The following is a 16,217-nucleotide window of genomic DNA, read 5'->3' as shown; positions in this document are numbered from 1 at the left end:
AATTATTTTGTACAAAAACCTTTGCTTTAGGTTTTCATATCTGCCAGCTCTCCCTACTTCCTTTCCTTCTGTGCACAGACCTTGATAAAATGAATTGCAGTAAGTTCTCTGTTGAAAATTTACCTTTAGCCTCTCTAATGAATAAATGCTGTGTGTCACATTTTTGTGTCCTAAACATTCTATTTATGCCTTAACTAGAGAAATTATAAAGGAGATGCAGATGGTCTTTGAGGAAACTGCCTGATGTTTGTGTTTAGAAACTGAGTTCCCTTTTGTTTAAATGTTTTAAAGTTTATATCTTTTGAAATTGAAAGCATTCTTCAAGGTAGGCCAGAAGCCAGCTATGGCTACTCACACACAGACTGAGTTCTTTGTAGAAGTGAGTAATGAGGGCTAGGGGGTGCTGGGGAGTGGATGGCTTCTTCTGTTACGGGCACAGGAGGACTCTACGGCATAGAATGGGTTATACGTTTTCTTACAGCAGTTCAGCTTTGACATTAAAAGGTGATTTTCCTCGTGTCTCATATGCCTTAATTTATCTGCTGCTACAATAAAAAGCTTCCAGTTCAGAAAATTTGAGGGAAAATGTGAAATTTGAACATGTGTATAAAATAACTCTCTGAAATAATATTTGTTCTTCAGTGTGATTGCTACAGGGGATCTTTTAATTGCAGAACATAAATGTCAGGTTCTGGACCTAGAACCTGAACCAAATGATGTAAAAATTTGGTTCCTAGAATATTTATATATGATATCTATATTTTATATATCTGTGTATTCCAGTATAGTTAGTATACAGTGTTAAATTAGTTATAGGTGTGCAATATAGTGATTCAACAATTGTATGCGTTACTCATCATGACAAGTGCACTCCTTAATCCCCATCACTTATTTCACCCATCCCCCCACCCACCTCCCCTCTGGTGACCATCAGTGTGTTCTCTATAGTTAAGAGTTTCTTGTTTGGTTTGTCTCTTTTTTCTTTGTTCCTTTGTTTTGTTTCTTAAATTCTACATATGAGTGAAAACACATGATATCTGTCTTTCTCTGACTGACTTATTTCACCTACCATTATTTCTCTAGATCCATCCATGTTGTTGCAAATGTCAAGATTTCATTCTTTTTAATGACTGAGTAATATTCCACCATAGATACATACCAAAGCTACTTTATCCATTCATCAGTCAATGAATACTTGGGTTGTTTCCATAATTTTAGGTTATTGTAAATAATGCTGCAATAAACGTAGGGTTGCATGTATGTTTTTGAATTGGTGTTTTCATATTTTATGGGTAAATTCTTAGCAGAGGAATTACTGGATCATGTGGTAATTGTAGTTTTAATTTTTTTGAGGAAACTCCGTATTTTTTTGAGCAAACTTTTCCACAGTGGCTGCACCAGTTTGCATTCACACAGTGTCCGAGGGTTCCTTTTTCTCCACATCCTCCCCAACACCTGTTATTTCTTGTGTTTCTGATTTTAGCCATTCTGACTGGTGTGAGGTGATATCTCATTTGCATCTCCTTGATGTTGAGCTAATGTTGAACATCTTTTCATGTGTCTCTTGGCCATCTGCATGTTTTCTTTGGAGAAATGTCTATTCGTGTTTTCTGCTCATTTTTTAATTGGATTATTTGGTTTTGGGGTATTGAGTTGTATCAGTTCTTTGTATATTTTGGACACTCATTCTTTATCAGATATGTCATTTGCAAATATCTTCTCCCATTCTGTAGCTCCCTTTTAGTTTTGCTATTTGTTTCCTTTGCTGTGCAGAAGCTTTTTTTATTTTTGTGTAGTCCCTATAGTTTATTTTTGCTTTTATTTCTCATGCCTGAGGAGACCTATCTAGAAAAATGTTGCTATAGCCAATGTCAGAAATTACTGCCTGTGCACTCTTCTAGGATTTTTGTGGTTTCAGGTCTCACGTTAGATCTGTAATCCATTTTGTTTTTTTTTTTTTTTAAGATTTTATTTATTTTTTGACAGAGAGAGACACAGTGAGAGAGGGAACACAAGCAGGGGGAGTGGGAGAGGGAGAAGCAGACTTCCTGCGGAGCAAGGAGCCTGATGTGGGACTTGATCCCAGGACCCTGGGATCATGACCTGAGCAGAAGGCAGACACTTAACGACTGAGCCACCCAGACGCCCTGTAATCCATTTTGAATTTATATTTTTGTATGGTATAAGAAAGTGATCCAGTTTCATTCTTTTGCGTGTAGCTGTTCAGTTTTCCCAGCACCATTTGTTGAAGAGACTGTCTTTTCCCCAGTGTATATTCTTTCCTCCTTTGATAAATATTAATTGACCATATAATTGTGGGTTTATTTCTGGGCTCTCTATTCTGTTCTATTGGTCTGTGTGTCTGTTTGTGCACCTGTGCTGTACTGTTTTGAATACTACAGCTTTGTAGAATAACTTGAAATCTGGGATTGTGGATTGTGATGCCCCCAGTTTTATTCTTCTTTTTCATGATTGCTTTGGTTATTTGGGTTTTTTGTGGTTCTGTATAAGTTTTAGGATTATTTGTTCTAGTTCTCTGAAAAATGCTGTTGGTAGTTTGGTGAGGATTGTATTAAATCTGTAGATTGCTTTGGGTAGTATGGACATTTTAACAATATTTGTTCTTCCAGTCAATGAGCATGAAATAGCTTTCTGTTTGTGTTGTCTTCAATTTCTTTCATCAGTGTTGTATAGTTTTCAGAGTACAGGTCTTTCACCTTTTTGGTTAAGTTTATTTCTAGGCATTTTATTCTTTTTGGTACAATTGTAAATGTGATTGTTTTCCAAATTTCCCTTTCTCCTTCTTCCTTATTAGTGTATAGAAATGTAATGGATTTCTCTATATTGATTTTGTATCTTGCAACCTTTCTGAATTCATTTATCAGTTCTGGTAGTTTTTTGGTGAAATCTTTAGGGTTTTCTATAAATAGTATTACATCATCTGTAAATAGTGAAAGTTCTATTTCTTCTTTACCAATTTGATGCCTTTTGTTTCTTTTTCTTGTCTGACTGCTGTGTCTAGGACCTCCAGTATTATGTCAAATAAAAGGGGTGAGAGTAGATATCCTTGTCTTGTTCCTGATCTTACAGGAAAAGCTCTCAGTTTTCACCATTGAGTATGATGTTAGCTGTGTGCTTTTCATATGTGGCTTTTATTATGTTGAGGTATTTTCCTTCTAAACCTACTTTGTTAGGGATTTTTATCATGTTTCATAGAATATTTAAAATTTTACTTATTTGCTTTTTACAAAATACAGAGGTTCAGCAATCACTTGTAACAACTCAGTGGAGTTTTACTATCTAGAAAAGCTACAGTGTTATAAAGGCTTTTGATTACCTCAAAAGAAATATTGTAAGAATACACATAACCATATTTGATAATTATAAAATAATTTAAATGTATGTTTCAATTTTGTTATGGGAAATATTTTAAAGTAATACTCCATAATACTCCATTTTAATTTTTAGAATTTTTTAATTTGTTTTTTTAATTGAAATAATCCCATTAATATGCTTTTCTAAAGGCATTTTCATTCATTAATTGTTTAAACTGTGCACTTTTCTAAGAAAACTGTTTATACAAAGAAATACTTTGAAAAGTGTCTAAACTTTTATTTCTGGGCTTTATTTCCATTCTTTTATTTCTTGGTATAAAGAGAAATTCCTTTCAGATTTTCACTTGAGCACATATGGATATACTAGTGAGTGAAACCAGTATTTTTAATAAAAGTGGGAGTAGGCAAAAGTTAAACTGTTTTAGCTCTAGAAACCTGGCACACAACGCCTCTCAGAATAATATGAAAGAGGAACTTGTCTGGTTGGCTCAGTAGGACTTTAAAACATCGTACCTATATTGTGGAGTAGGGCAGAATGAGAATAGCAGAGAGGTACCAGTGAAAATAGGAAAAGGAAAAGAAGGGAGGAAAGTTAACAAAGGAAAAGATGCCAGAGAAGTAGGAGGGAAGGCGAGGGATGTGGGGACTATTGCCCATTCATTCATTCCTTCATTTATTTTGTGCCTCATGTATCAGGACCCTGGCATTTTTTTGGGGTGGGGAATGTGGGGAAGGGGCAGAGGGAGAAGGAAAGAAGGAATCCCAAGCAGACTCCCCACCCAGCATGGAGCCTATCGCAGGGCTTGATCTCATGACCCTGAGATCACGACCTGAGCTGAAATCAAGAGTAGGTCACTTAACTGACTGAGCCACCCAGGTGCCCCAGGCCCCTGGCATTTTAAGCAGAGGATCAAACAAGCCTTTGCTCTCTTCTGAGGCCTAAAGGCCTGTCGTCCCATCCATTGGACTAATGGAAAAGAGCTTGAAACAAAAGATGAGCCAGAGTGGAGAGCAAGAATGGACAAAGAGATCCGAGCAGGGATATCAACAGATTGTATGCCAAAGGACAAGAGAGATGGAAGATGAACTTCTCCTTACTCCTTGGCAGAGTATGGAACCACATCTCGTATCTGCTCTTCCACACCTACAGGATACCTGTGACTTACTTCTGATGTCTTCTCTGACCCTGTCCTAGGGAGTACCCTCCTGAGGACACTGAGGACCACACCCACACAACCATCCATCTCCCAGAAAAACCTGTATTAGTGTCTTTCACGCAAGGAACCACCATCACTGCCCTCTGAGTATTTTACACAGGAGTTGTGTTTGGTGTCAAGTAAATGGGTAAATAATGAACCAGGATGATAAATGCTGCTAACGAGATGAGTAAATCAGCTAGGTCCAAGGGATCTGGGAAAGTTTCCTGGAGGAAGTTGACATTTCCCCTTGTTAGCTCTTTTTTCTTTCTTTTAAAAAATTCTGTCAGAATAAACCTATTCTGGAAAAGCCTTTAATTTGCTTCACAGTGGAGAAACAAAATGTTTACATTTTGGTTTAATTCAAAAGTTAACAGAGGGGTGCCTGGGTGGCTCAGTCTTTGGGTGTTTGCCTTCGGCTCAGGTCATGGTCCCAAGGTTCTGGGATCGAGCCCTCTGTCCGGCTCCCTGCTCCACAGGGAGCCTGCTTCTCCCTCTCTCAATCCCCCTGCTTGTGTTCCCTCTCTCTCTGTTCTCTCTCTCTCAAATAAATAAATAAAATCTTAAAAAAAAGTTAACTGATTAGATGGGTTAGATCTGGTGTTTCATTGGTGGCTTAATGTTGGTAAAGTCCTGAATACACTTTAAAAATACATGTTAAAGTTTCTATTCCCTTTCCCCAAATTCATACCCATTTAAAAATGTGTAAAGTTTCTAAAAGAAAACGCAGGATCTTTTGTCCTGCATTTCCACCATCCATTTTATACATAAATATGTGTAGGCAGTACACTCTTGCGACTTAATATGAAACACATGCCCTTAGAGCAATTTAACTAGTGTGTTTAAAATACACCAACTTATTTCCTGATTTGAAACTGCAGTTTTATCAGACTTTTAGAGGAAATGCTAAATCATGATAGGTTGCACTAGATTTCATAGAAGAGCTCTTTAGAGCAGTGGAGGAGTCTCAAAGGACTGAGCGCTTTTTCATACTTTACGTTCTTTCATATAAACCTGATTTAAAGACATTCGTTGTCGCTTGTTTTCTTTTTCTTTTTTTCCTTTACAGAGACTATAACAGTAAGTCAGCATCCATTTGTGGTCCCTGGTTCATCTCAAATCTGCAGTGTCCTCTTCTGCTTTCTTCTTGATGGGCTTTGTTCTTTCTTGTCCTATGTGTCCGTCTCCAGCCCGTCTGCTGCCCTGCACTCCAGGCGCTCCGCTCATACTTGGCCTTGGCTGGGATGTCTAGTAGGCCGTTTCAAATTTAACACGGCTGAAACAGAGCCCCTGGCCTTGCTCCCAGCTCCCTGCAACCAAACCTGCTCCTTTCCCAGTCTTCTCCTGTTAATGAATGGCAACATTATGGAGCCTGTTTGGGTCCATGCTCAAACCTGATCCTTGACTCTCTCCATTCCCCTGGACAGTCTGTCATAAATCCTGTTGGCAGCACCACTCACTTCTCCCCACTTTTGCCACCGACATCCAGGCCTCCAACCTCACCTGAGCTTCTCATTCCCTCTCCTTCCACCCTTGCCTTTCTATAGCCCATTCTCTACGCGTCAGAGTGATCCTTCCAAACAGAAATCCGATCCATTCATGCCTTGGCTCAGAAGCAACCCAGTGGCTTTCTGTCTCATTTAGAAAACAATTTAGACATAGCTCTAAGCACCTAACGATCTAACTACCACTCTGATCTCATATTTCACCTTTCTTCTTCTCCCTTGCCCTGCTTTGCCCATACCAGCTTTCTTGCTGTTACTCTGTACCTAAGAATATTTGCACCCCAGGACCTTTGCACTTGCTCTTTCTTCTGACACAAACGTGCACCCCCACCCCCCACTAGAATTTAAGTTTCATGAAGGCAGGAACTTTGCTTTATTCCTTCACTGCTCATCCCAGCACCTGCCTGAGGCAGCAATGTGTGGCCAGGACCTAGGGTTTCTGATTCTAAGTCTGATTCCAAGTCCTGCTCTTTTTGTGATTCTGGGTGGCCTTCCATAGGTTTTGAGGTCCCTTGAACACAGTGATCACATCTTCTATTCCTTTTGGCCCATTCCCCATAGGGTATAGGACTGTGCTATCTAGTCGATGAGGCCCTTGCATGTCCCTAGTAAATGCCATGGCTGGAATGAATGACTTTCTGTGCTCCTTGTGATCCGTCAGCTTGGATTGCAGACTCTCTCAGGGTGTCCTTCCCTCTTTGTAGGAATAAAAGACAGGCTGCTGTTCCTCACGATACACAGTGGCATTTGGAAATTGCAGGCAGTTTGAGGCGAAAAGAAAATCCAAGGTGGTAGGAGTCTAGTGCTCAATAAATAGATTATTTGTATTCTGAAACTTAAACCTGTAATGGAACTGTGTAACTTTGGAGGAGAGGATTAGAGTGAAATTAACAGGCCCTGTGCTGGTTTAAGCCTGAGGTTTTGTACAGGATGTTGTACACTTAACCTGACTTTCTTAAGGAAAGTGTGTCCCACATACCTTCTTTTGCAAATGAAAGAGCATCCCTGTTTGGCTTGGATCTTTCCAAAACAACTATTAAAGTATTAAAACTCCTACATTTGATTTTGAACATTTCTGTTCTCTTGCCTGCAGTTTCTTAGGTGACTCTGGTAATCCTGATTGTCTTCCCCTTGTTTTTACAGGTGATCTGCAATGCTTTCACCATCTGTAATGCAGAGATGCAGGAAGTTGGTGTTGGCCTATATCCGAGGTACGGCAAATGGTATTTCATTTACTAGAAGAAACAACTGTAATTCACCCAGCTCCCTGACCTTGTGGAAGGTGTCAGAAAGGCGATTGCCGCAGCTGGTTCAAGAGCAATGCTCAAAACCTAATGATAAATTATAAGAAAATGGAAAATGTTAAGTTTAAAGAAAAGAATTTTATAACCCTGTAGTATATGCTGTGGTATGAGCAAAGAAGCCCACCTCAGACCTAAATTCTTGATCTCGGGGGCCTTGGGGTAAGAATTTGGGGATCGTGGGTGCTAACAAAACTTGGTTATTACGTTGGGGCATCTGGTTGGCTCAGTCGGTTAAGCGTCTGCCTTTGGCTCAGGTCATGATCTCAGGGTCCTGGGATCGAGTCCCTGGTCCGAGAGGAGTCTGCTACTCCCTCTCCCTCTGCCCCTCCCCCTCCTCATGCTCTTTCTCTCAAGTAAATAAATAAATCCCAAAAAAATGGTTATTCTCCCACCTGCCCTGATCTTGTTCCCCAGCCTCCTGGGCAGAAGCACAGGAGTGTCTCACCAGACTCATGGTGTTGCACCCACTGGGGTCATTTGGTCTTTTGGCTCAGCATACTCCAAGCTCCATTGCCTCAGACTTTCAGGGTTTGGCTTTCTGAAGTGCTCTCTGCCGCTGCTTCTGAGGTGGACCCTCTTCCCCTGAGCTGCCAGGTTGTCCCTCCACAAACACTGCAGTCACTCCTCAGTCCATTTTGTTTTCATGCTGGGAAGGTGCAAATACAAATATAGTCCTTCTTATCATTAGTTGTGAACCTGAGAATTCACCTGCTTTTCTCACTTCTCACAAGTGTTGTAAATCATGGGTCTGTTGGTCTGGGTCCCGAGAAAGATGGGTCAGAGCACAGGGTGGGAGTTCACGCCGCCTCGTTCCGATTCGGTCCCACTTGCTGGTTGTGTGTCCTGGGGCAAGCCGTTGACTTCCCCGTGGTCGTTCCTTCATCTCTCAATGGCCCTCATGAGATTTGAATGATGTTTGAATTTGGAAAACTTGTGTAAAGGCTAAGAAAGTGTTTTCTACACAGTGAGCGCTCACTTACAGTTCTTCTGAGTATTATCCAGTATGGTGCAGCTTAAATTCATTCCCTTTCCCAGATGGTAAAAAGCCACCTTCGTGATATTAAAGCGACTGGGCCGGGGCTCCAGGCGCTCCAGGATCTCGTCAGCAAGATGCCCTCGGCTTTCTGTGTAAGAGGGAGGACTCTCGTTATTCTTCAGGAGGCAGGCAGGTCCTGCAAAGGGGCCGCACAGACCAGAGCTGTGTGAGAAAGGCTGGTGGGGTCCTGGTTGCCATCTAAGGAGACAGCTGTCCCCCACACTCACCCCCAGAAAGCACTCAGAAAAGGTTTTTGTTAACACACTTCCCTAAGTAGCCTCCATCTTGGGGAGCATTTCGCGTTATGCGATGTGGGCTAGTGACATTTCTGGGACTTCTCCTAGAGCCCTCAGTCCCTGGTGCCCTGTCAACTTTACCTGTCCCCTCTACCCCCCCCCCATGCTGAAGTATCTTTTGCTGATTATATTCATTAACTTTAGATGCTTGACTGTCTGCTGAGTGACGCTACCCTCTTTTTCTCTTTCCTCCAGTATGTCTTTGCTAAATCATAGCTGTGACCCCAATTGTTCCATTGTGTTCAACGGGCCCCACCTCTTACTGCGAGCAGTCCGGGACATCGAGGCAGGAGAGGAGGTAAGCCACCTGCTTTTCCCACCTCCTGGCCTCCTTTTCATCAGAGACCCTTCCCTGAAACCAGCTGTGCCTGAGGGACAGCTTGTCCCGATCGTTCCACCAGGGAGAAGAGCCATAATGCGTCCACCCAGTGACCGATTTTCCCCTCAGTCCTTGTCCAGGATTATAGATGGATTGCCTTTGTAAGCCACCATTTCTTTGGATCTCAGCAGGTCCTCTTGTGTGTGTGCAAGAGAGGGGTGTGAGCGTGTGACGGAGTGTCCATGTTCAGTGCATGTGACGGTTTGCCAGCCTTTCGCATCCTGGCCAGTGCTCATCCTTCGTGGGCAGGCATGCAGCCCGGCTTGTGAATGGGACCCCAAGGGCTTACTTACCCCCAGGGCTACTTGTTCCATTTTGCAGGTGACTCATGTATCTTTGTGGCAAGAAAGCAAACAAGATTTACTCGTTCATGTGGTCATGGGGCCTTTACAGAGCTCTCAATGTTTCTGTGCAATTGTTCAGCAAAGATGCGAAGGGCAGAGAGGCCAGGGAGTACAACCTCCTGTAGTGACTTAGCCTTGACCCTCTGGAGTTGTAACCTGCCACAGGTCCTTCTCCAAAGCACCAGGTCTTACAAGGCAGCTGGGGATGAGCTGCCCCTGGGCTCCCAAAGCGGAGCCCACACAGGGTTTGCACACATAACCACACCGAACGTGGGCTTATAGGTATTTTACACTCTTTAGAACCTAGTTTCCTTCCACCTTCCAATTTGCTAAAGTGGATATTTATTGCAAGGAAAGCAGAGTATCATAAGCTTTTATTGCATTTATGCAGCACTCAACCAATAAAACCTAAACTCAAGGGCACCATATTTTATGTAGACAGGGATTGGGCTTCAACAAGACTTCCCTCCAATCTGATTTTCAACTGAATAAGCTGTCTCCTATACAGCCACTTACTGGGTTTCCCATTTTTAGGACCCCTGTGCTCAGTACACTGGGGTATCTGTCAACGAGATGGAGAATTACGTTGTTTTTTATTCTTGGGCCACATGTGATTGCAAGGCAGGTAAGAAAGGGGGGCGCTGTCCATTTGCAGCAGCATTAGTGTGGGAGCTGAGGGCCGACTATCCCCAAAGACGATGTCGCTGCTGCTGATAGGAGGATGATTTACTAAATTAAAAAAATCAATAACTGGAGAGGCAAACAGAAAAACTAATACAAACAGTCGGCATTTTCAGGATCAACAAAGAGATTTTCCTATGCCTTGTTTTCTAGGCTTGGTTGCCCATTATTTTCCTTGGTTCGTTTTCATTTAGTTGAAAAAAAGTCTTGTTTCTTGGTGCTGACTTCACTTTTTTCATGTCCTTTTCCTTCCATCTCTGGAGCAACAAGCAAATCCTTCCTCTCGCTTGACACAAAATAATTGTACTCAGGATCAGGCCCTGCAGACTCAGATATGTTCCCGCATGATATTATCAAAGCAACTTCCCAACAAACGGAGCATTCTCCCTCTAAGTCCTTTCATACCGTCTATTTGGAAGATAATTTTAATTGAGGTGTAATCGACATATGACATTCTGTAAGTTTCCAGTGTATCACACAATGATTCGATGTTTGTGTATATTGTGAAATGATCACCACAGTCCGTCTAGTTAACATCCATCACCAAACATGGTTACAGATATTTTTTCTCTTGTGATGAGAACTTTTAAGATTTATGCTCTTAGTGACTTTCAAGTATGCTTTGCAGTATTGTTAACTATACTTGCCATGCTATACCTTATACACCTAGGACTGGCTTACTTTATCATCGGAACTTTGTACCTTTTGACCTGCTTCACCTATTTTGCACCCCCCTCCCACCTCTGGCAACGACTGATCTGTTCTCTGTGGCTATGAGCTTGATTTTTTTTTTCTCCAGAAAATAAAATTTTCCCCACCCCATTGTGTGTCTTGGTGGGTGACATTTTGTCTGCACGGTTCCCCGCCCCCATTTTCCTGTGTTAATGTCACACACCCTTCCAGGTTCTTTCAAACATCATCCCTTCTATAAACCTCTTCCTGATTTCCCAGATTACAGGAAATGTCTTTTGTTTTGAGATCTCCTTTATTTTCTTTGAGATTATTCTGGCTCTTCTGGTGACTTCTCTGTTTGGCCATAAGCGTCATGAGGACAGGCCCTTGTGTCTTACTTCCGTATCTCCCTTAGTACCCAGTACTTGGCCTTGCCCCGAGGAGGCATTTGTGGCTCGTTGTTGACTTGACTTCCATTAAAGTGAGCTTCCATGGAGCCTAGGATTGCTTGTTCCTGAGGGAACTGTTGGCATTCTGGATGGTCAGCGGTTCACTGTGTCGGTGAAGGCTGCTGTCCTGAGTCCCAGGTCAGTTGATGCCTATAGCTGCCCACCCCCAACACCTGACATTCCTCCCACACATTTCAAACTGCCCCTTGGGGCAGAGGGAGAACCAGGAGAAAAGACATTTTGAGGTTAAGAGGGGTAGTTCCTTTTTATTGTGCAAATATTTGCTTTAGTTCAACTGAGCAAGGAAGTAAATTTAGAAGCTTTTGGCAGTTTCAGAGGATCAACTTTGCATCTTGGCTCTGATGCTCATCAGGGAGCCCCTGGTTCTAGCACATGCTCCCTGGGATGTGAGTCCCAGGATACAGGCTCCATGAGGGACGACTGCATAGTGCTTCTTAGAGAGAAGATCCTTACTCTGTATCTGTTGAGTGAGTGAATGAGGCTTGCTGCAGACAAAACCAGAGGTGGAATAGAATGTTAGAGCCATTTTTAAAACTACCACTAATCTTCAGGTGTGTCCCACGGGCCCCAGAAAGAAAGTAACATGAAAGCCAGCCATTACCAGTTTGAGATGAGACCATTTCAGACCTTAGCCCAGGAGACTGGGAATTTGCATAGGTTCCATAGTAGAAGTCACCATGGAAATTTCCTACCCCTTTGTTTCTCTGCACATGAAGCCCATCCCTTGGACCACTTTCAGACCCTTCCCTTCAAACCAGCACTATCTATAACACTTTGCTACTTCAGGATTTCCACTGTAATGCTGAGTTGTTGGGTCTGTTAGTTTGGTTTGGTTTAGTTTGTTTGGTTTGGTTTTGCTTTGGGGTTTTTGTCTCCTCATCTAGTACCTCCTACAGAGAGGTTTATAGTAAGGTTTGAGGCATGGCCCTCATGCTGGATTGCTGACAGCTGCCTCTTCAGGGTTTTGGTAAGCCATGAAATGTGTATTATCCGCTAATGGTGTTCTAAAACATGGATCAGGGAAGAAAGCTGGACAGTCTAGGCCACGCTTGTGGAAATTCCTGGTAAAAAGAGGTTGTAGCTGTTACAGATAACGCCCCTGGCTACCAGCATCCTCTGGAGCCGTATCAACTGTGAAAAATATGATTTGCATAAACTGAGCATGTCAGTATCCCTCATATTGGTTTTAATTTAAATTAAATTTGTCAAATGACTTAGCACATAAGTAAAGAGGACTGAGAGAGAAGAAACATGGCAAATCTGATCACAGTGCCTCTGCTTCAGTGTGGCTTCTCTCTCAGTCCTCTTTACTTATGTGCTAAGTCATTTGACAAATTCACTGCCTACTTATTGGGTGTCATGTCCTGGGGTGGGCATTGGGAATACAAAGATGAGTAAGACCTAGCCTTGCCTTCCAGAGCTCAAGGTATAAACGAGGAAACTGACATAGAACAGAAAATAATAAGATAATATGAAATGTACAATAGTATAAAGTACTTAGGGCTTTATAGACGTTCAGATTAGGGGCATCCAAGTGGTGGTAGGGGGCAGGGGTGGGCGAGCGGCTAAGAAAGACTTCCAGAGAAGGGACTCCTAGACTCTTGAAGGATCCATAGAGTTCAAGTTGCCTGACACAGGTGAAGGCGTTCTAGACAAAGACACAGAGACAAGGGACAGAATGGTGAGTTCAAGGAGTAGGAAGCATTCTTATCAATTGACTGAAAACTTTGAATGTGACCAGCCAATGAGGGCTATTCAGGGACCAGACGTGATTATAGGACCCCACGGGGGCCTTATTAAGGACCTCCTAACAATGTCTGATCTATGGGAGGCACTCAGTAGATATTCATGAAGGGGTTGGGGACAGGCAGTGGGGCCACACTGAAGCAGAGGCACTGTGATCAGATTTGCCATGTGTAAGCAAGGTTGGGCCAGTGAGGGTCATGTTGATGCAGTAATCCAAGCAAGAGGTGACAATGGTGCCCCAAAGTCAGGACAAATTCAGGTGGCGGCTCATGATGGGGGATCTGAAGAATATGATATTTAGAAGCTAAAAGTAGCAGGATTTGCTAATGACCGAATACAAGGGTGTGACAACAAGAAGAGAAACACTAACACTCAGGTGTGATTTTAAAAAGAAGTGAGATTTGCAGTCTTGTTTTCAGTTCAGAGCCAGTAACCGCAGAAAAATTTGTAATTGTGACTGTGTGATTCCAGAAATGAAAATGAAGTCTAATTTTAATTTGGTCTTCTTATCCATTCTGTTGTACATAATGGAAAGATGGGCTTCATGGAAAAGGGGTTCCTTTGCCTTGAAATATTCAAGTAAGCAATATATCCAATATTCAGCAAATATCTTTCATGATATTACTCTAATGTTGGAAGTGATTTACTGCATTTCCTATAAAAGCTGCTCTAAAATGGCAAAGCAATGGTCAGTGGCATTAATATTTTAATGCGATTTTGTTCTATGCCATTAAAGCATCCACTGATCAATGGCCAAGTTTCATATATACGTTCCTGCTAAATGAGCCCTACATGTAGTGAGCAGATTCTTCATTAAAAGTGGTGAACCAGTGAGTCTTCAAGAAAGGCTTTTTATCTTTGGCTGATAAAATGATTTCACTGTCATTGCCCATTAGTAACCTATGGTGCTTCCCCCCCCCAAATATGCATAAAAATGTTTTGCCATTGAGATCTTCAGTTTTGACACAGAGTATTTTGTGAACTTGGATGAATGTGGAAGAGGCAAAAAGGGACAAATGGGGCAGTGTTCATGGGAAGCGGCATGTTTGAGCCAAGCTTGCCGGCTGAGAGTGCTCTGAAGAAGCTGATGGTGCAGGGCAGGCACGAGCTAGCTGAGGCAGGGATGCTCAGTACCGGCTCTCACCGAGCACACCCTTTCTGAGGAGTCGCAGTGTATATAATCGTGAAGACTGGAAAGTGTCCAGGCTAGAAAGGCAGACAGAAGATCAGTGGGGAAGCCTTTGTGTGCCTTACCTGCAGCCAACAAACCCAGGGCCTGTTAGAAAGCCATAGCCCAGTCCAGGTAGTGATCACAGGCAATTACAGGGTAGTGACAGAGGCTCTTAGAGTCTAGTTAGTGGGGTTAAATGAAATAACTAGTCTCCTGTTGCCCATTCACTGCCTGGCGTGATCACTCATGAGTTTTGGCCCTTGTAATTAAGTCTTAGGTTAACCAAATTTCTTTCTCTAGCCCTGGGTTTGTTGGTTTCACACTGGGCACATGGTACTCACCCAGTGATCTAATCTGATGGCAGGGGCTGATGACTAAGAGCCATTGGGCTGGATTAAGAAGGAGAGTCCCAGAGCCAACCCAAGAGGGAGCATGAAGTTCGGTTCATTTTACCATCACCTCATTTAAGGAAACCGGGGCTCTCAGAGCCTGTTGAGACAAGATGAATGCATACCCTTCCCCAGACTTACTAGCAGGCGGTTTCAAAAGTGTGCTTTGCAATTGGTTATTTGGAATTTGGGACATAGAGTCATCCTAAAACAAAGCCTGGTATGATGGTCCTTTGCATCTCCCAGGCAGCCCCAGGTTCAGATCACAAGCAAAAAAGGGATTTAGGGACTTAAATCTGAAGGAGCCCAGTTGTCACAGAACACTACGGAATGCAGGCTTACGCATTTTAGGGTTGATGCCGGTGCAGCCCCTCAAGAAGTGAGTCTCCATTCAGCCCCCAGAAGGATGAGAAGCAGCCATATTATAGAAAGAGTATCTGGCTTGAATCAAGGGATGTGGGTGCAAATCCCGAAGGATCCCAGACCTCTGCTGATTTTCACTGCCTCACACTGCCTCACTCCGTGCCTAGCACGGAGTAGACGTTCAGTAAAACCGTAGCCTACACGTCTTAAGGCCAGATACTCTTATTTCTGTGTTTCGGAGCAGTGTGATATAGTTGCCTAACATGGGAAGGGTCCAGAGAGAGCCAGCTAGCCAGACTGGGCCGTGGCTTCTGTCACCCTGGGGGTGGCCATGGGGGCTGGGCCAACTCTGGTCGGCTGACCAGGCCTTTCTTCCAGTGAGGTCATATGATACTGGAAGGCGACTCAGACCAGGACGGTCACATTGGGAGAGGTAGAAAGTGGTTGATTCTGGATATATTTTTAAGGTTGGACGCACAGAATTTCCTGGTGGATTGGGCAAGAATGTGAAAGGGAGACAAAGATACAAATGTAGGGATCTGAAGGGGTACGTGCACCCCGATGTTTATAGCAGCAATGTCCACAATAGCCAAACTGTGGAAAGAGCCAAGACGTCCATTGACAGATGAATGGATAAAGAAGATGTGGTATATATATACAATGGAATATGCAGCCATCAAAAGGAATGAGATCTTGCCATTTGCAATGACATGGATGGAACTGGAGGGTGTTATGCTGAGTGAAATAAGTCAGTCAGAGAAAGACACGTATCATATGACTTCACTGATACGAAGAATTCTTAATCTCAGAAAACAAACTGAGGGTTGCTGGAGTGGGGGTGGGGTGGGAGGGATGGGGTGGCTGGGTGATAGACATTGCGGAGGGTATGTGCTATGGTGAGCACTGTGAATTGTGCAAGACTGTTGAATCACAGATCTGTACCTCTGAAACAAATAATGCAATATATGTTAAGAAAAAAAAAAAAGATAGCAGGAGGGGAAGAATGAAGGGGGGTAAATCGGAGGCGGAGACGAACCATGAGAGACGATGGACTTTGAAAAACAAACTGAGAGTTCTAGAGGGGAGGGGGTCGGGGGACGGGTTAGCCTGCTGATGGGTATTAAAGAGGGCACGTTCTGCGTGGAGCACTGGGTGTTATGCACAAACAATGAATCATGGAACACTACATCAAAAACTAATGATGTAATGTATGGTGATTAACATAACAATAAAAAATTTAAAGAAAAAAAAGAATGTGAAAGGGAGAGAGAAATCAAAGATGACTTTGAGGTTTCTTCTTGAAGGACACGAAAGATGCATTGCTCTCAGC

At 42.9% G+C, this 16,217-nt stretch overlaps 1 protein-coding gene across 8 annotated transcripts in view; it reads left to right on the top strand.

Moving 5' to 3' along the window:
• The window catches only part of SMYD3 (SET and MYND domain containing 3), a 707,320-nt gene that overhangs the window by 542,062 nt on the left and 149,041 nt on the right, over window positions 1-16,217 (top strand). For all 8 annotated transcript variants that reach the window (XM_027613201.1, XM_027613207.1, XM_027613205.1 and 5 more), the window contains 2 exons: window positions 7,180-7,247; window positions 8,868-8,970. In XM_027613201.1, coding sequence (XP_027469002.1) covers window positions 7,180-7,247; window positions 8,868-8,970 — 171 coding nt within the window. The remainder of the gene's footprint in view (window positions 1-7,179; window positions 7,248-8,867; window positions 8,971-16,217) is intronic.

This window comes from Zalophus californianus, chromosome 10 (assembly GCF_009762305.2).
Source record: "Zalophus californianus isolate mZalCal1 chromosome 10, mZalCal1.pri.v2, whole genome shotgun sequence".
Taxonomy (NCBI): Eukaryota; Metazoa; Chordata; class Mammalia; order Carnivora; family Otariidae; genus Zalophus; species Zalophus californianus.
The sequence above is the reverse complement of the archived record's forward strand: the minus strand, read 5'-3'. Positions and strand labels throughout refer to the sequence as shown.